The sequence below is a fragment of the Populus trichocarpa genome, chromosome 5, assembly GCF_000002775.5.
Source record: "Populus trichocarpa isolate Nisqually-1 chromosome 5, P.trichocarpa_v4.1, whole genome shotgun sequence".
Lineage (NCBI taxonomy): Eukaryota > Viridiplantae > Streptophyta > Magnoliopsida > Malpighiales > Salicaceae > Populus > Populus trichocarpa.
The window spans coordinates 24509334-24522808 of NC_037289.2; the positions used below are offsets into that span (position 1 = coordinate 24509334).

General features: G+C 37.4%; 2 protein-coding genes across 2 annotated transcripts; both read right to left on the reverse strand.

Annotated features, from left to right (window-relative positions):
• Window positions 1–349: 349 nt before the first annotated feature.
• LOC7485641 (uncharacterized) lies at window positions 350–5245 on the reverse strand. Its single transcript, XM_002307760.4, has 9 exons — window positions 4676–5245; window positions 4125–4161; window positions 3924–4002; window positions 3764–3809; window positions 3582–3680; window positions 2563–2631; window positions 2133–2481; window positions 1862–2007; window positions 350–1548 (listed from the first exon to the last, which is right to left on the reverse strand). The coding sequence occupies exons 1-9, from the start codon at window positions 5105–5107 to the stop codon at window positions 715–717; spliced, it is 2091 nt and encodes a 696-aa protein (XP_002307796.4). The 5' UTR covers window positions 5108–5245; the 3' UTR covers window positions 350–714.
• Window positions 5246–9401: 4156 nt separating this feature from the next.
• Window positions 9402–12812, reverse strand: LOC7485642 (pentatricopeptide repeat-containing protein At2g01860). The gene is made up of 2 exons (XM_002307761.4): window positions 10958–12812; window positions 9402–9788 (listed from the first exon to the last, which is right to left on the reverse strand). The coding sequence occupies exons 1-2, from the start codon at window positions 12433–12435 to the stop codon at window positions 9731–9733; spliced, it is 1536 nt and encodes a 511-aa protein (XP_002307797.3). The 5' UTR covers window positions 12436–12812; the 3' UTR covers window positions 9402–9730.
• Between the last annotated feature and the right edge of the window lie 663 nt (window positions 12813–13475).

Sequence of the window (13475 nt, forward strand, 5' to 3'; positions counted from 1 at the left end):
GCACGCGAATATAACTCTTCTACACAGCTTGTCCAATTCTGATAGTAAACAGCTTGCTTGAATACCAAACAAGGTCTCAGTACAACTTCCATTTCCATGGCTGAGAGATGAACAATCATCCACAGTTCTTCGATTATTGGACTGGCTATCGAGTTGCAAATGTTGCGCGTCTGAATTTGATGGGGAAATCGGCTACAAATGAGAAAGTAATAGCAAGCTTTTTACACAGATAAGCTATAGATCAAGAAGGGGGTATGGTACAACTTTGAAAAGCTGGATCGGAAAAAGAAAAAGTAAAAAAGTAAAGGACTAAAATGGAAAGTATGAAAAAATTAAAGGAGGCAAGCAATGAGACGCATAAACATTACTATACATCATACAATAAAAAACTAAACTAAAACATAACATATCAGTGCTATCACTTCCAATGAGAATCCTGAAAATATCTAAAAATCAAGGATTCAATTGAGATCCATACTACTAGTATAAAACTGTGGTTTAAGCCTAAAAATAATGATACATTAATCTGTACAAAATTCTTCCCCTACGCAATTTGATGTTATGAATCATTCCAGTAATGAGTTGCAAGCCACCCTCCATTAAAAAATGACTTGCCTCTATCAATTTCTTATTCCTTTTCTGCTGGAAAATGTTCAAACCTAATACCTACATTACTCAACATGTTTGATTAGATGGCAAGGGATCCGTTCAACCTCAGAGCTGCAATACTAAATCTGGCTGCCGTGGTGAACCAATTGGCACGCTGGAAGAAGGTGAGCCAGGTGCCATGAATCCAACGTTCAGGTCTGGTGGAAATGGAACAGTACCTTGTTGATGATAGGGTAAAAATCCCTGCCAAGATGATTTCCCACCAAACCCCACATTGCGTAATGTATGAGAGTCAGAGCTGGACCCTACAGCTGCAGAAATTCCAGACTGCAATAATCCACCTGAAGTTTCTGACAGCATAGCCTTATTCGAATTTAAATTGTTCCCAGGCATTGAAATGAAGGTGCTGTTACTAGGTGGAACCGCACCAAACATTTGGGATGGCACTGCAGGGTGCAGCTTCTCCAAACTGAACTTTCCTGTAGGTGCCACAGGCCGCGCCATCCCTATTTGAGATGAAGAATTATATCCAAATCCTCCACTGAAACCATTCATATCAGGATGAATCATCGGTTTCTGCTGAATCGAGACAGTAGGCAAAGATTTCATCCCACCAGTAGCACTGTTCAGTGTAGTTAACTCATTTTTAGAATTTAATCCACCAACAGTTTCTAGCATGTCTTCTTTAGTCCATGTCGCATCTCTACTCAAGGAAGTTGCAGGTTGAAATCTGCTTAAATGGTTATCAGATATGGGGCTGTTTGAAACCTTATGCTTCTCCATTGCTTTATTTTCTCCTACCCACCCAGGGCCAAACTCAATTCCTGTTGGCAAGACACTTTCAATTTTCTTTGAAGCCATTCTCCAGACAACAGGCCCGAGATCAGCAGCAAATCGAGCGAGACTTCTTGCATAACCATGCTCAGAGCTTAAACCTACCTAATGCACATCAAAGTAAAATGAAATAAGGTTACCAATAGATGAAACCGTATATTGCCTATAAACTGAAAAGTGGGGGAAAAAACTGGGACGGATATATGGCTAGTGCCTATTAATTGATTGGATCATAAACATATGCCCAACTTATGGTTAAAGGAAAAAACATTATGGGCAAAGGCCACATGCTGCGGGGTGTACTTGCTCCTAAACAAAAGGATGTGAAAAGGCTCATACTGCAGGAGACCAACAGATGGAAAATCAATTTTCCATTAGGAAACCAAAACAAAGTTCTAAAAGTTTCTTCGGACATTACCGCCATGAGTTGCTTTAATTCTCCATCAAAGGTCATCAAGACAGATGGCTCATGGGAGTCCAGTGGATGCTTATAGGTGTCACGCTTGTTCTCGTCTAGCACAATCGGTTTCTTCCCATACTTTATCACGGCCTTCACAACAGAAGCTGCAAGACAAGTAAATACATCAATAGCTATTGGATAAAGATAGCCAATTGAAGAAAAAAAAAAGGTTCAGAATAGTAAGCAGACAGAATACAAAAGCAAGAAGCAGAGTCAAGCAGTCCCATACCTGGAAATTCATTTTCCCATTCAGATAACCAGGTAGAATGATTTTCGTTGTTGTGGGACCCATGAGAGGCCCTGACCAATGAATCAGCAGGCTGGTACTTGTATGAAGAACTTCTTCTGAGATTGTAACCATTGGACAAGCTATTATTATCTCCTCCAGTGGCAAGAGTTGCATCCGAGGATGCTTCAGGACCAACACGATCAACAGGCGACCTCTCAAGTGCATTTTTCAGCTTGCCTGTGCCAGGTGGCCTCCCTCTCCTCACAACTTTGGGTTGTGGTTCACTATCATCACTATCTTGCCTAAGATGTTCAAAGTCCTTCTTTGCAATCTCTTGCATGGCCCGTGCCTAAATAAAAAAATGACGGTTTTCAGAAATAACACTAGCAAAACTATATAGAATAGTAACAGAATTGAGATGAAGCCAAACCTGTCGATAGTAAATAGTATCGGCGGAGTTGTATTGCATTGCATTTGAACATATCAAAAGAACATCTTTCTGCGCAAAAGAAATGTCAAAAGTTTCAAATGCCAGCAAGAATGACATACATTTTTCCACAAGCAAACCAAGAGTACAGGAAATTGATTTCAAGGTAAATAGCTAGTTGGCAGGTAAGCAAAATATGCCATTTTTTTTGGATATCCATCCTTGTGCAGTTTCATTTTGTCCACAGGAGTTCCAAGAACCCCACCTCGGAAAGAATCAAAATACTCTCTGTAAATGCAGTCAGTTGCATTACCTGCACACATTTTGCACAAGGTCACTGCTGATCCTCACTTCAAAGGTTTAGTTACTCCATGATCTAACATCTATTTTGTCTCCTGGTAATTGCTAGCAAGGAAGCAATCGATACAAAAGTAACAAAGTGGACTTGGTATGTTATAAAGAAAGAGACCAACAATCTGGACACATCACAGGAAATGTTTCAATATCTTCATGAGCTATTCAAGGGAAAATCATAACTTTTGCCATTGTAGGTGGCAACAAGCAACAAGTTCATTATGGTGGTATTTGTTAAATTTCCTAAAAGAGAAATGGGGATTGGGTGTTAATGTAACAGCTCTTTCTGCAATTAACCAAACTACCAGCATAGAAAATTTTGACCATCAGATAAGGGGTACAAGGAAACACTGTTCTACAGAGTAGAATTCTTTCTTATCTGTTATACAGTTAGACTCCAACCCAAAGCAAAATGGATGTTTTAGTATCAAACATATCTTAATTACAACATCCATTTCTTATTCAAACATCTTCTTATGCTTTAAGAATAAATCTCTTATCAGGTTCCACACATATCAAAAGCACTAAACAACCACATAATTGTAACAAGTTGAAGCAGCGAAGGAGATTATCCCCAATGCATAGACTCAACTTGTCATTGATGCAACTCCACTAAGAGAAGGTGACTTACAAATCCAAGTTAGTAAGCAAAATAATCTCAAACCAACCTCAAACTGTTCCAAGTTGGTGTAGGCTCCCTCATCTAACTTTTTCCTCGCTGTAGAAAAATCCATGGGATTCTCAACGATCTCGAAGTAATCAGGAAGCTGTACCAAAATCAATTTGGTATCAACCAATATTCAATTATCTTTCAAACAAACACAACACTGCAAAGTGATAATAAATGCACCTCTTCTGGATCCACTGGCTCAGAGAAAACCCCATAAGTGTCCTTCCTGCAATCAATAAGACCAATCAAAACCCAATTGAAAGCAACTGATTAACTCAGTCGAAAGAAGAAGACTACAAAAAGAAAAGTAAAAATCTAAGCAGCTAAAAACAACACCCACTTTTGAAGTCTGTCAAGAATGAAGACCAACAACTTTTTGTCTGGCAAAGGTGTAGTGGGACCCGGCTCCACCGATGACCCTGTACACACACAAACATATATATAATATATGGCACAGTTTTAATTAATTATTTCCCAACATACACTTTTTAAAGACCTCCCAGAAAACCCTTTTCATGAGATTTTGAGTTTGAATTGATACCATGAAGAGTGTCTGTCCCTTTCAAAACCTTTTCATCCTGCAAGAAAAAATTACAAATCAGTGATTTAAATTATTAGTGAAGAAACAATGAGGAAAGTTACAGCAAAAGCAGAGAAAGTACAGAAAAAGAAGAGGCTTAGAATTATTAGAGAAAAGACAAAATTAAGCTTTATACACAACAAGATCTATGCTTCTATAATGTTGGGCACCAGACACAAGATTAAATACAACAAACAACTAAGAATAAAATATTTATGGTAAATATTCGAATTTAGCATATAAAGAAAATATTAAAAAAATACATAGAAACTTGAAATCCACCACTACCAAGATTTTCAAAGTAGAAATAAATTACCAGAAAAAAAAAGAAAACAATCCTGACCGGGTCAAACACAACAACTCACTCCGATCCAACTCATTTAAACAACGAATAACGCGCGAAATAAAAAAAAAAGTATCATTCAAAAACACAGAAAAAAATCGTTCTGTTTTATTTTCTAATAAAAACAAAAAATAATAGTAAATAATAAAATTTGCGGTTAGATAATCACCAAATCATCAGATCCAAGACGGACGGCGCTGATCTTGCGCCTCCTAATTCCCTCCTCGTGATTACCGCCACCAGCATTCGAATCAGAGTTTGAAGGAGGCAACGTATTGGAATTCTTGTTGTTATTTTTTTGAGAATTCAATCCTCGCAAGAGCTTGTGCTTCTTCTCTTTACGCTCATCGTCTTCATCGTCTTCTTCGTCGTCGTCTCCATCAATCCATTCAGGTGCATAAGAATTAGAGCTCCGGCGAGAGGATCGACGGTTAGGAAGGACGGGATTGGAATTGAGAGAATTAGGGTTTTCAAGGTAATTAGGGCTTTCTTGTTGTTGCTGTTGCTGCTTGAGAGAGCGTTTTTTAAGCTCTAAAAGAGAAGGTCTTCCTTTTTTCTTCTTCTTCATTGTTGTGTCTGGCATGTCTGCGATCTCCCCCATTCCTCTCCTCCTCTCTTTCTCTCAGGCGGTTTTTTTTTTTTTTCCTGAGTGCTAGAAGTATTTTATTTTTTGAGCGTGTGGGATGGTTGGCAATTGTGAAACGTACGGACCGCGGGAGAAAAATGGTCACGTGATGTGGGGTGCGAGAGACGCGTGGTTAAAATGGATTTAATAGGGACGTTTGGGAACGCTGTGTGCCAACAAATTTAAATTTATTTTTTATTAAAATTTAATATAGTTTATATATTTTGTATTGTTTTAATATGTTAATGTTAAAAATATTTTTTAAAAAATAAAAAAATATTATTAATATTTATTTTAACACAAAAAGTTATTTAAAAAGTTATTTGAAGACATTGCTTATTGCCGCGGTTTCCTTTCCAAGTAACGGTTTGAGAACATTACTGGACGGCAATTTGACAGGATAAAATAAAATCAAATAAACAGGTAATTTGGGCCGTGGCATGAGCTTCGAGTCGTGGACCAAGCCGACTGGGCTTTAGAAGGTTCAAACTACCTTAGCAACCATCACACTGACTTCCCTGGCCCTTATCTTAAACGACTGGACATTGGAGTTTCCTTGAAGAGACAGACCATGCTCAATTCTTTTCGTGTGACCTCCAAAATGGAGATTCCATCTGCTTAAAGTGGTTGATCTCGTTATAAAGGGATTGTCTAGGTTTAAGATGTAAGGTGGGTCTGGGAAGTTAAATTTTGAAATTTATTTTAGATTGTGTTTTGATGAGATGATATCAAAAATAATTTTAAAAAATAAAAAAAATATTTTAATGCATTTCTAAATGAAAAAACACTTTGAACTGACACCACTAGTATAATCCCAAATACACCCTTAAGGTCCCTACTAGGGAGTTTCGCTTTGAATTCATAAAAAGAATGAGAAAATAAAGTATAAATTTTAAATAAAATCGAGTGAGAATTAATCCGATTAACCCGACAACTCAATCAATGATTAAATTAACCTCAGCTTGATTTAAGAGAAAAAGGATGAAACAATATCATTTTTTATTTACCCACGAACAAAACCTTTGAACAGGTTTTAATAACTCTTACTACTGTCATTTAGAAACAAAGAAGGAAGTCGAGAGTGCTCTCCATCCACGTTGAAGTTTCCTTTTCTTGTCCTTAAGCATGAACCTTAAGGTGAGAGTGTGATTGCTCAATGGGGGAGATGGGGCCTTCTTGCATGGCTCAATCATGCAAGAGTAGGATTTAGGGGCGGCCGATCTGAAAAATGATGGCACATAGTATGGTACATGCCTAGATACTGTATCACCTTGCCCTAAACACATGCGAGGCAGTCTATTTGCCACCTCCTAGTGCCGCACAAGCTGGTGCCAGTTCTTGAATTCATTACCATTTTGTTTCTTGTCTCTGCCTTTTTCTCTCTGGTTATGCATTGAATGTTGCTTCAAATACGTGTTGTTGTTGTTGTGTGTACCCAACGTCAAAACCAAGTGTTGTAACTCAGTGCCCGTTTGAGGAAAAAAAGAAAAATTAGAGTTCATCACTTCATCTCCCCCCCCAAAAAAAAAAATAGAGTTCATCCATCTAGAAGATCTCCATCAACCTCTACTTCTAGACAACTGACGCGACCATGGAAACATTAAACAGCAGCGAATAGCCCTAGGGAGGTGTTTCCACCGACGCCAAGCGCAATTACAGGCCTCCAAAAATAGTTGAGCCGAGCCGGCTTCTTGTTGTATATCTTCAGCTAGGGCATAGTTTTTAACCCTGGCCCGGGTACCGGGTTTTGATCGGGTCACTGGGTCAGCTGGGCCAGTTTTTATTTTTTAAAAAAATCAAAACGGCGTCGTTTTAGTAAAAAAAAAGTCAATGGGTTTTACCGGGTCAACCTGCTGGGTCACATCGAGTCATGGCTTATCCTATTTTTTCATCAACCCGGCCCGGTTCCAGTCCCGGATCGGCCGGGTTCCGGGTTGTCCCATCGGGCCGGGCTGAGCCGGGTTTCAAAATTATAGCTACGGCAATTACTTTCTTTTGACTAATACCCAATATCTTATTTGTCTTGGTGGGGTGATTTTTAAGAAGATTATTTTTTTGTTTTTAAATTATTTTTTATATTTTTTTATTATTTTAATATGTTGGTGTTAAAAATAATTTTAAAAAATAAAAAATTATTATTTAAATATATTTTTAAGGGAGGAGCACAATTAAACAGTAAGAGGATATAGGTTTCAATTTATATATAGACTGGTCCAGCTAATAATAAATATGGTTATGGCCTTTCTCAATCTAGGATTAACAGGGTAGATGATATAATAAAACTGAGAGAGAAAGGATTGGTGACTGAAATAAGAATTATTAATAGAAAAGAAATGCAGCACTGTTCCAATAATAAACATGGTTATTCAGTCTAAAATTAACAGAGTGGATATAATAAAAATAAAAAAAATAAATTGGTGGCTGAAATGAAAAATATTAGAAGAAAAATAAATGGATAATGAGAGCCCACGGTGTTTTTTATGAGATTTTTTTTTAATATAATTGAAATAAGGAAATTGTGGTTTTATAATAAGATTGAAATTCAATAGAGGTTTTCAAATTCAAAATGATTATTTTTTAAATTGTTTTTTACTTGAAAATATATTAAAATAATATTTTTTTATTTTTTAAAAATTATTTTTAATATTAATATATCAAAAAAATTTAAAAATATAAAAAAAACATTAACTGTAAATAAAAATAAAGCCATTAAAACTCAGTGCTCGTCGTTCTTGTATTCATGATATGATGTCTTCCTTTCCCACTCAATCTATTTCAGGCTTCGATCTTACAAATCACATCGTTGCTCGTCTGTCTTTCACTCTTTCCTTTTTGGGAAAACTTCCATTAATGAATAAAAGTTGATTTAATTTGGAAAATATATCGTCGGTGTTGTTTACTCATAGCTTGCTCACCCTTTCTTGAATGAGCAGCTAATTAAATGGATGCACTGCTTTCAATGTTGATAATTGCATCGCGTTTGGTTAATATTTCAAGGAGACAAAAACGAATTACATTAAATAAATATATCCTTAAGATAATATTTCATAATTCTGACAGAGATACATGTTTTATTTATCATTATTATCTTCATTTCTTCTAATCCAAAAAACCCGCTAGATACGTAGAGAAAATGCCCATCAAAATCACCATGAGTTCCAGTTGGTGGCGCCAATGGTTTATAGCCCACCATGGATATGGATAGCTACACGTATACACGGGGTTTTGCCTTGGTTTTTCTTTTCTTTCTTTACATTCATCCATATCACAAAGGAATTTTGGACCCCACTGGATCATCTGGACTCTTTTTTTATTATTATTATTATTTGCGCAATATTTGCTTATATATAGTCGAAGGTGTCAAGAACACGGAAACATAGATATTTGGTGCTCATTGTTTTTGTATCTAAGTTCTTTCTTCTTCTTCTTCTTCCATCAATTTCTTGACTGCAAGTCCATTGAATTGAATAATGTGCATAGCAGCTTTTATATGGCAAGCTCATCCACTCTACCCCCTGCTTCTCTTGCAGAACAGAGATGAGTATCACAACAGGCAAGCTCACCTTTATTGGCTTTATTGATATTTTCTTCTGTGGTTTAATGGAGATGATTGTGATGTTGTTTCTTTCTTTCCTGTCCGTGCATTTTATGAAGGCCGACAGAGCCAGTGGCATGGTGGGATGGTAGTGAAATATTGGGAGGGAGAGATGCGGTGGCAGGAGGAACATGGCTGGCTTGTTCGAGGACAGGAAGAGTGGCTTTCATTACAAATGTACTAGAGCTCCATCCATTCCCAGAGGCAAAGAGTCGTGGGGAACTCCCTGTTCTTTTCTTGGAGGTAACCCTATTCATCCTCAAACCATTTATTGGACCATTACACTTGCTAGTCTTCCAGGAATTAGCTCAAAAAACTCAGTGCTGTACTGTCCTGTCTCTAGATTTCATTGTTAAGAATAATCTTCACAGTAGAGTGGTTTCCAACATTGGAAACATCGAATTAACAGTTGGATTGCTCTAATGGAAGTTTACAAGTTTACTGAGCATAAGTTTGTTTTCATCAAGTTAATAGCAGTATCAATGGAAGCTGGCTCTACCTAAGATTTACACTTCTTTCTTTAGACTTCGGCCCACTAGTACTTTTTTAGGTTAAGAGATTGCAGTACTTTAAGTGGCTGCATGGCCAGGCCACTTTAGGTTTTGAGTGGTAAAATTAGATTTATAGGGCCGTTCTGACTACAACACATACGGTAACTTTTGGCAAGTATAAAGATAAGTAATGATGCAGACTTGCAGACTTTATATTTTATGTTTGATTTTACAAGATACATTGCCTAAGATGCGGGCAGGAACATGCACATGAAAGGATAATTGTAGGAAAATGCAAAAGACTGGAAAATTGACGGGGATTGATTCTAAATTTGTCACTTGCCCCCCCTTATTTCGTTTCCAAAACATTGCAGAGCACAAAGAGTCCGAAGGAATTCGCAGAGGGACTGGTGAAAGATGCCCATCAGTACAATGGGTTCAACCTGATCTTAGCTGACATTTCATCCAAAAGCATGGTCTATCTCTCCAACAGGCCCGAAGGTGAACCTGTTGTCATTCAAGAGGTTTCTCCTGGCCTTCATGTGCTTTCAAATGCAAAGCTGGACTCCCCCTGGCACAAGGTCAGGAATGCATTGCACTTCAATACATTAATAAAACTAACAACGCAGATAAAATAAAAATAAAAAGAAGCCAAATTGGCCATATTGAAGATCTATGAAGTAAGTGATTTTGGATGAGAACGGAGACAGCAAATTCAGTAACAAATATTCAGTTGGTCCCATTTTTTTACTCTGCAGGTACAGCGCCTTGGACTCAATTTGAAGGATCTGCTTGGCAAATATGGTGAAAGTGAAATACCTGTGAAGGAGGTGCTGGAAAAACTAATGAGGGACAAAGTTAAGGCTGACAAAAGCAGGTTGCCGGGTATCTGCTCTATTGACTGGGAATTCAATCTAAGCTCCATATTTGTTGAAATAGACACCCCACTGGTAAAAATTAACATGTTTGATTTACCACTTAATCATTCCATGAGAACCCTTCGCCTTATAATCATTAATTAATACTTATTGTCTAACGAACAGGGATGCTATGGCACAAGGAGCACTGCTGCACTGACCATAGGAGCAGGTGGAGAAGTAAGCTTTTATGAAATCTATCTTGAAAAGAACGTCTGGAAGGAAAGCACTGTGAACTATCGCATTCAAAAGCTGAATTAGATTTGAGATAGAGATGGTTGAACTCATTAAGGGAATATAAATAAGAGGCGGCACATTCATCAATTGCATGTGTTTGTGCGGCTTGGTTAATGCATTCTGTAAATGTGGGTTGGCAGGTCAGATGGTTTATCATAATCATTTATATCAGTTACGCAATTCTATATGTGGAATGTGGGCAAAACACGAAGGTCGATTTTTTTTTCAAAAACAATGCAATGCTAGTGGATGAAGGGTCCGAGAAGCTACCAAAATAACCTCCATAAACTAGAATTAACAGTTAGTCTAAGTGAGAGTTTGTCAATTGATGTCCCAGGCATCAAGAAAAGTTAAAACTAACATGTGCAACGCGTTCACGTAATATTGTTCAAATGAGCATACCGCTATGCATGAATAATTAAATGATAAAAGTTGAAAAACTCATTTCAAGTGCTCAATAAAATACAGTGGAGTTGTTTCAAATCTCATAAGTTGCCCATCAGAAATTATTAACTGTCAAGTAATTCCTTTATTCTTGCACTAAAATGGTAATGTCTGTGTTTCCTCTGTGTTTGTTTCAACTAACCTCGTTTCTCTTTTGAGTTGCAACAACCCTGCTGCCATTTCCTTGCTAAACTTGAATCCTGCCATTTCTGCCTCCTTCCACACCTCCTTGCACTTTGCCAGCCGCCCAGAAACCATATAAAGTGTAATCAAGTTCCTGTATATGTCATATGTCGGAGAGAGGCCTGCTTCCTTGAGTTTCGAAAAATATCTTACAGCCCTCGGCAGATCATTCAAGGCAACAAAAAGCTTTATAACCACACGATAAGCCGTGAGATCAAAGAGACAATCTGAACCCTCCATTTCCCAAACTACAGCCAACGCCTCCCTATATTTACTCTCTGAGTAACGACTGTGAATAAGAGTAGTGTACATAACTACGCTTGGCTCATGCCCAGATTGTCTAAACCAGTTAAACAGGCTTTCCACAGCTTCAAATTTCCCAAGCTTAATGCAAACTTTCATTACAGCAGTACAATCCTGCTGGCTTAAATTCAAATCTTCTCTTTCCGCAAGTTCATCCAATAAGGCTTCTGCAAGCACATGTTTATCGGGGTTCTTCCCCAGCTCCAGTATAATCTTTGCATACACACTAGGGTCTAACATTCTTTTACCATCCTTGGCAACTGAAATAAGCTTCCAGGCAAGCTTTAAGCTACCACCTCTAATCAACCCTTTAACCATTGCTTCAATCACTCGCCTGCTGGCCAAATTAGTAAACTTCTCCAAGTTGAATGGCACTTTCAAGTCATGATTCCTTGCCAAAACTTCAACTGTGGAAGCCAAAACACGATCATCAGGGAAAAGCCGAGGCTGCTTCTGAACCCAACAGAATGTCTGCAGAGCTCTCTCAGGAAGACCCAGATGACCCAACTCTCGAATTGTTAAGGATAATGACCCCTTGTGCAGGTAACGAGAGCAATTATCAAGAACTACAGACACATCTTGATCTGGGCTAAGGCGTTTAATCTCCTTGGCTAGACCGATAAGAAAACTTGGGTTCTTATAAATTTGACTGGATATAGATGCCCGACTCAAGGAAACCTGTTTATTAACATGTTTTTTCGGTGCAGGAAGTCCTAAAGGTCTTAACTTGTAAGGAACAGGAAGAGGGAGAGGTCTTTCTCTACCTAGTTTCCCAGGTTTTTGAGGGATTCTCCCCCGAAAAAGAGATGATATTGCTTCAATCTCTTCTGATTCCCAAACTATCTCGCCATTATTTACTTCAATTTCCTCCTCCTCCTCCTCTTCAGTCAAGTCATCACTGTGATCTTGAACTGAATCTGTTTGAGGCTTCTTCAAGAACAAATTCACCCCAAAATCAGGAGGAAGCTTGGAGCGTCGCGGATAACGAATGTTTTTAGGTATCTTTCTGTAGCAGATTCTTGTACTGGAATGTGCCATCAAAATCATGCTGCTGCTCTTTAAGACATTACTTGCCGTTGGCAGTATAGGGTGTAAACTGATAGATGTCAACTTCCAGTCCATTGCCTTGGACATTAGATTTCAAGAAACATTTAAAGTGATAAATGTGTCCCAGTTGCTCTCAGGAATTTCTTCGAACACTTGGCAGACCACCTGCTTACTAAGGCCCGCCACTCAGCAATCGAAGGTTGCTTCATGAAATGGAAAGCAAGAGATTATGAGCTTCCATCGACCATTCGGTTTATGGGAGACTTTCTTCCTCTGTGGATTTTTCTTTTGCACCGTATTTTCTGATCTCTCCCTCCGTTTTCTCTTTGAATTTGGTGCGAAAAACAGTTAAGTGACGGGTATTTTTCCTTCAGAAAACGAAGCGGGCAAGTTTATAATCCACGAATGACATGTCATTCCCTTGTCAAGTACACGTCATTGTTGCGTTTGGTGGTTGAAAAAACATGAGACGTTTTTCTGTTTTTTATTAACGTTAGTGTTTCCAAGCGTTATTCTAGTTTAACTAATTTCACGTGTCTTTGAATTGAATATATTTTGATTAATTTTATAAATTTTAAAATTAATAATTTTATAAATCTTTAATAATCTTAAAATTTATAAAACTTGAACTAGAAATTTTTATAAAATAAATTTAAAAATTGATCAGTTGAGCTATACTTAAAGGTGATTATTTTCAGTTCGGTTCAGTTTTTATCAAAATAAATAACCAAATCGAATTTTTTATAAAAAAACCAAAACTGGTTTAGCTTGGTTTTTTTCTGGTTTTTTCGGTTTGGATTCGATTCGGTTTTTTTAATTTCAGGCTTATAAAACTGAACCAGTTGGTTTTTTCAAAATTTTAATCAATTTTTTTTTACGGTTTGATTTTTTTAGTTTTTTTTTTCAATTTAATTAATTTTTCAGTTTTTTTACTCACCTCTAAGTATACCTCTCGGAATTAGATATATATTCTTTTAACACACCCTGTTTCCAGCCTTTTATCTTAAAGGCATTTATCTCGATGAGAATATAAAAATCATGCCCCGCGTCCTTTTCATTTTAAAACTATTCCAATAGCATTTTTATTTTAAATCTCTATGAACAATCACAGAAACAATAACCAAAAC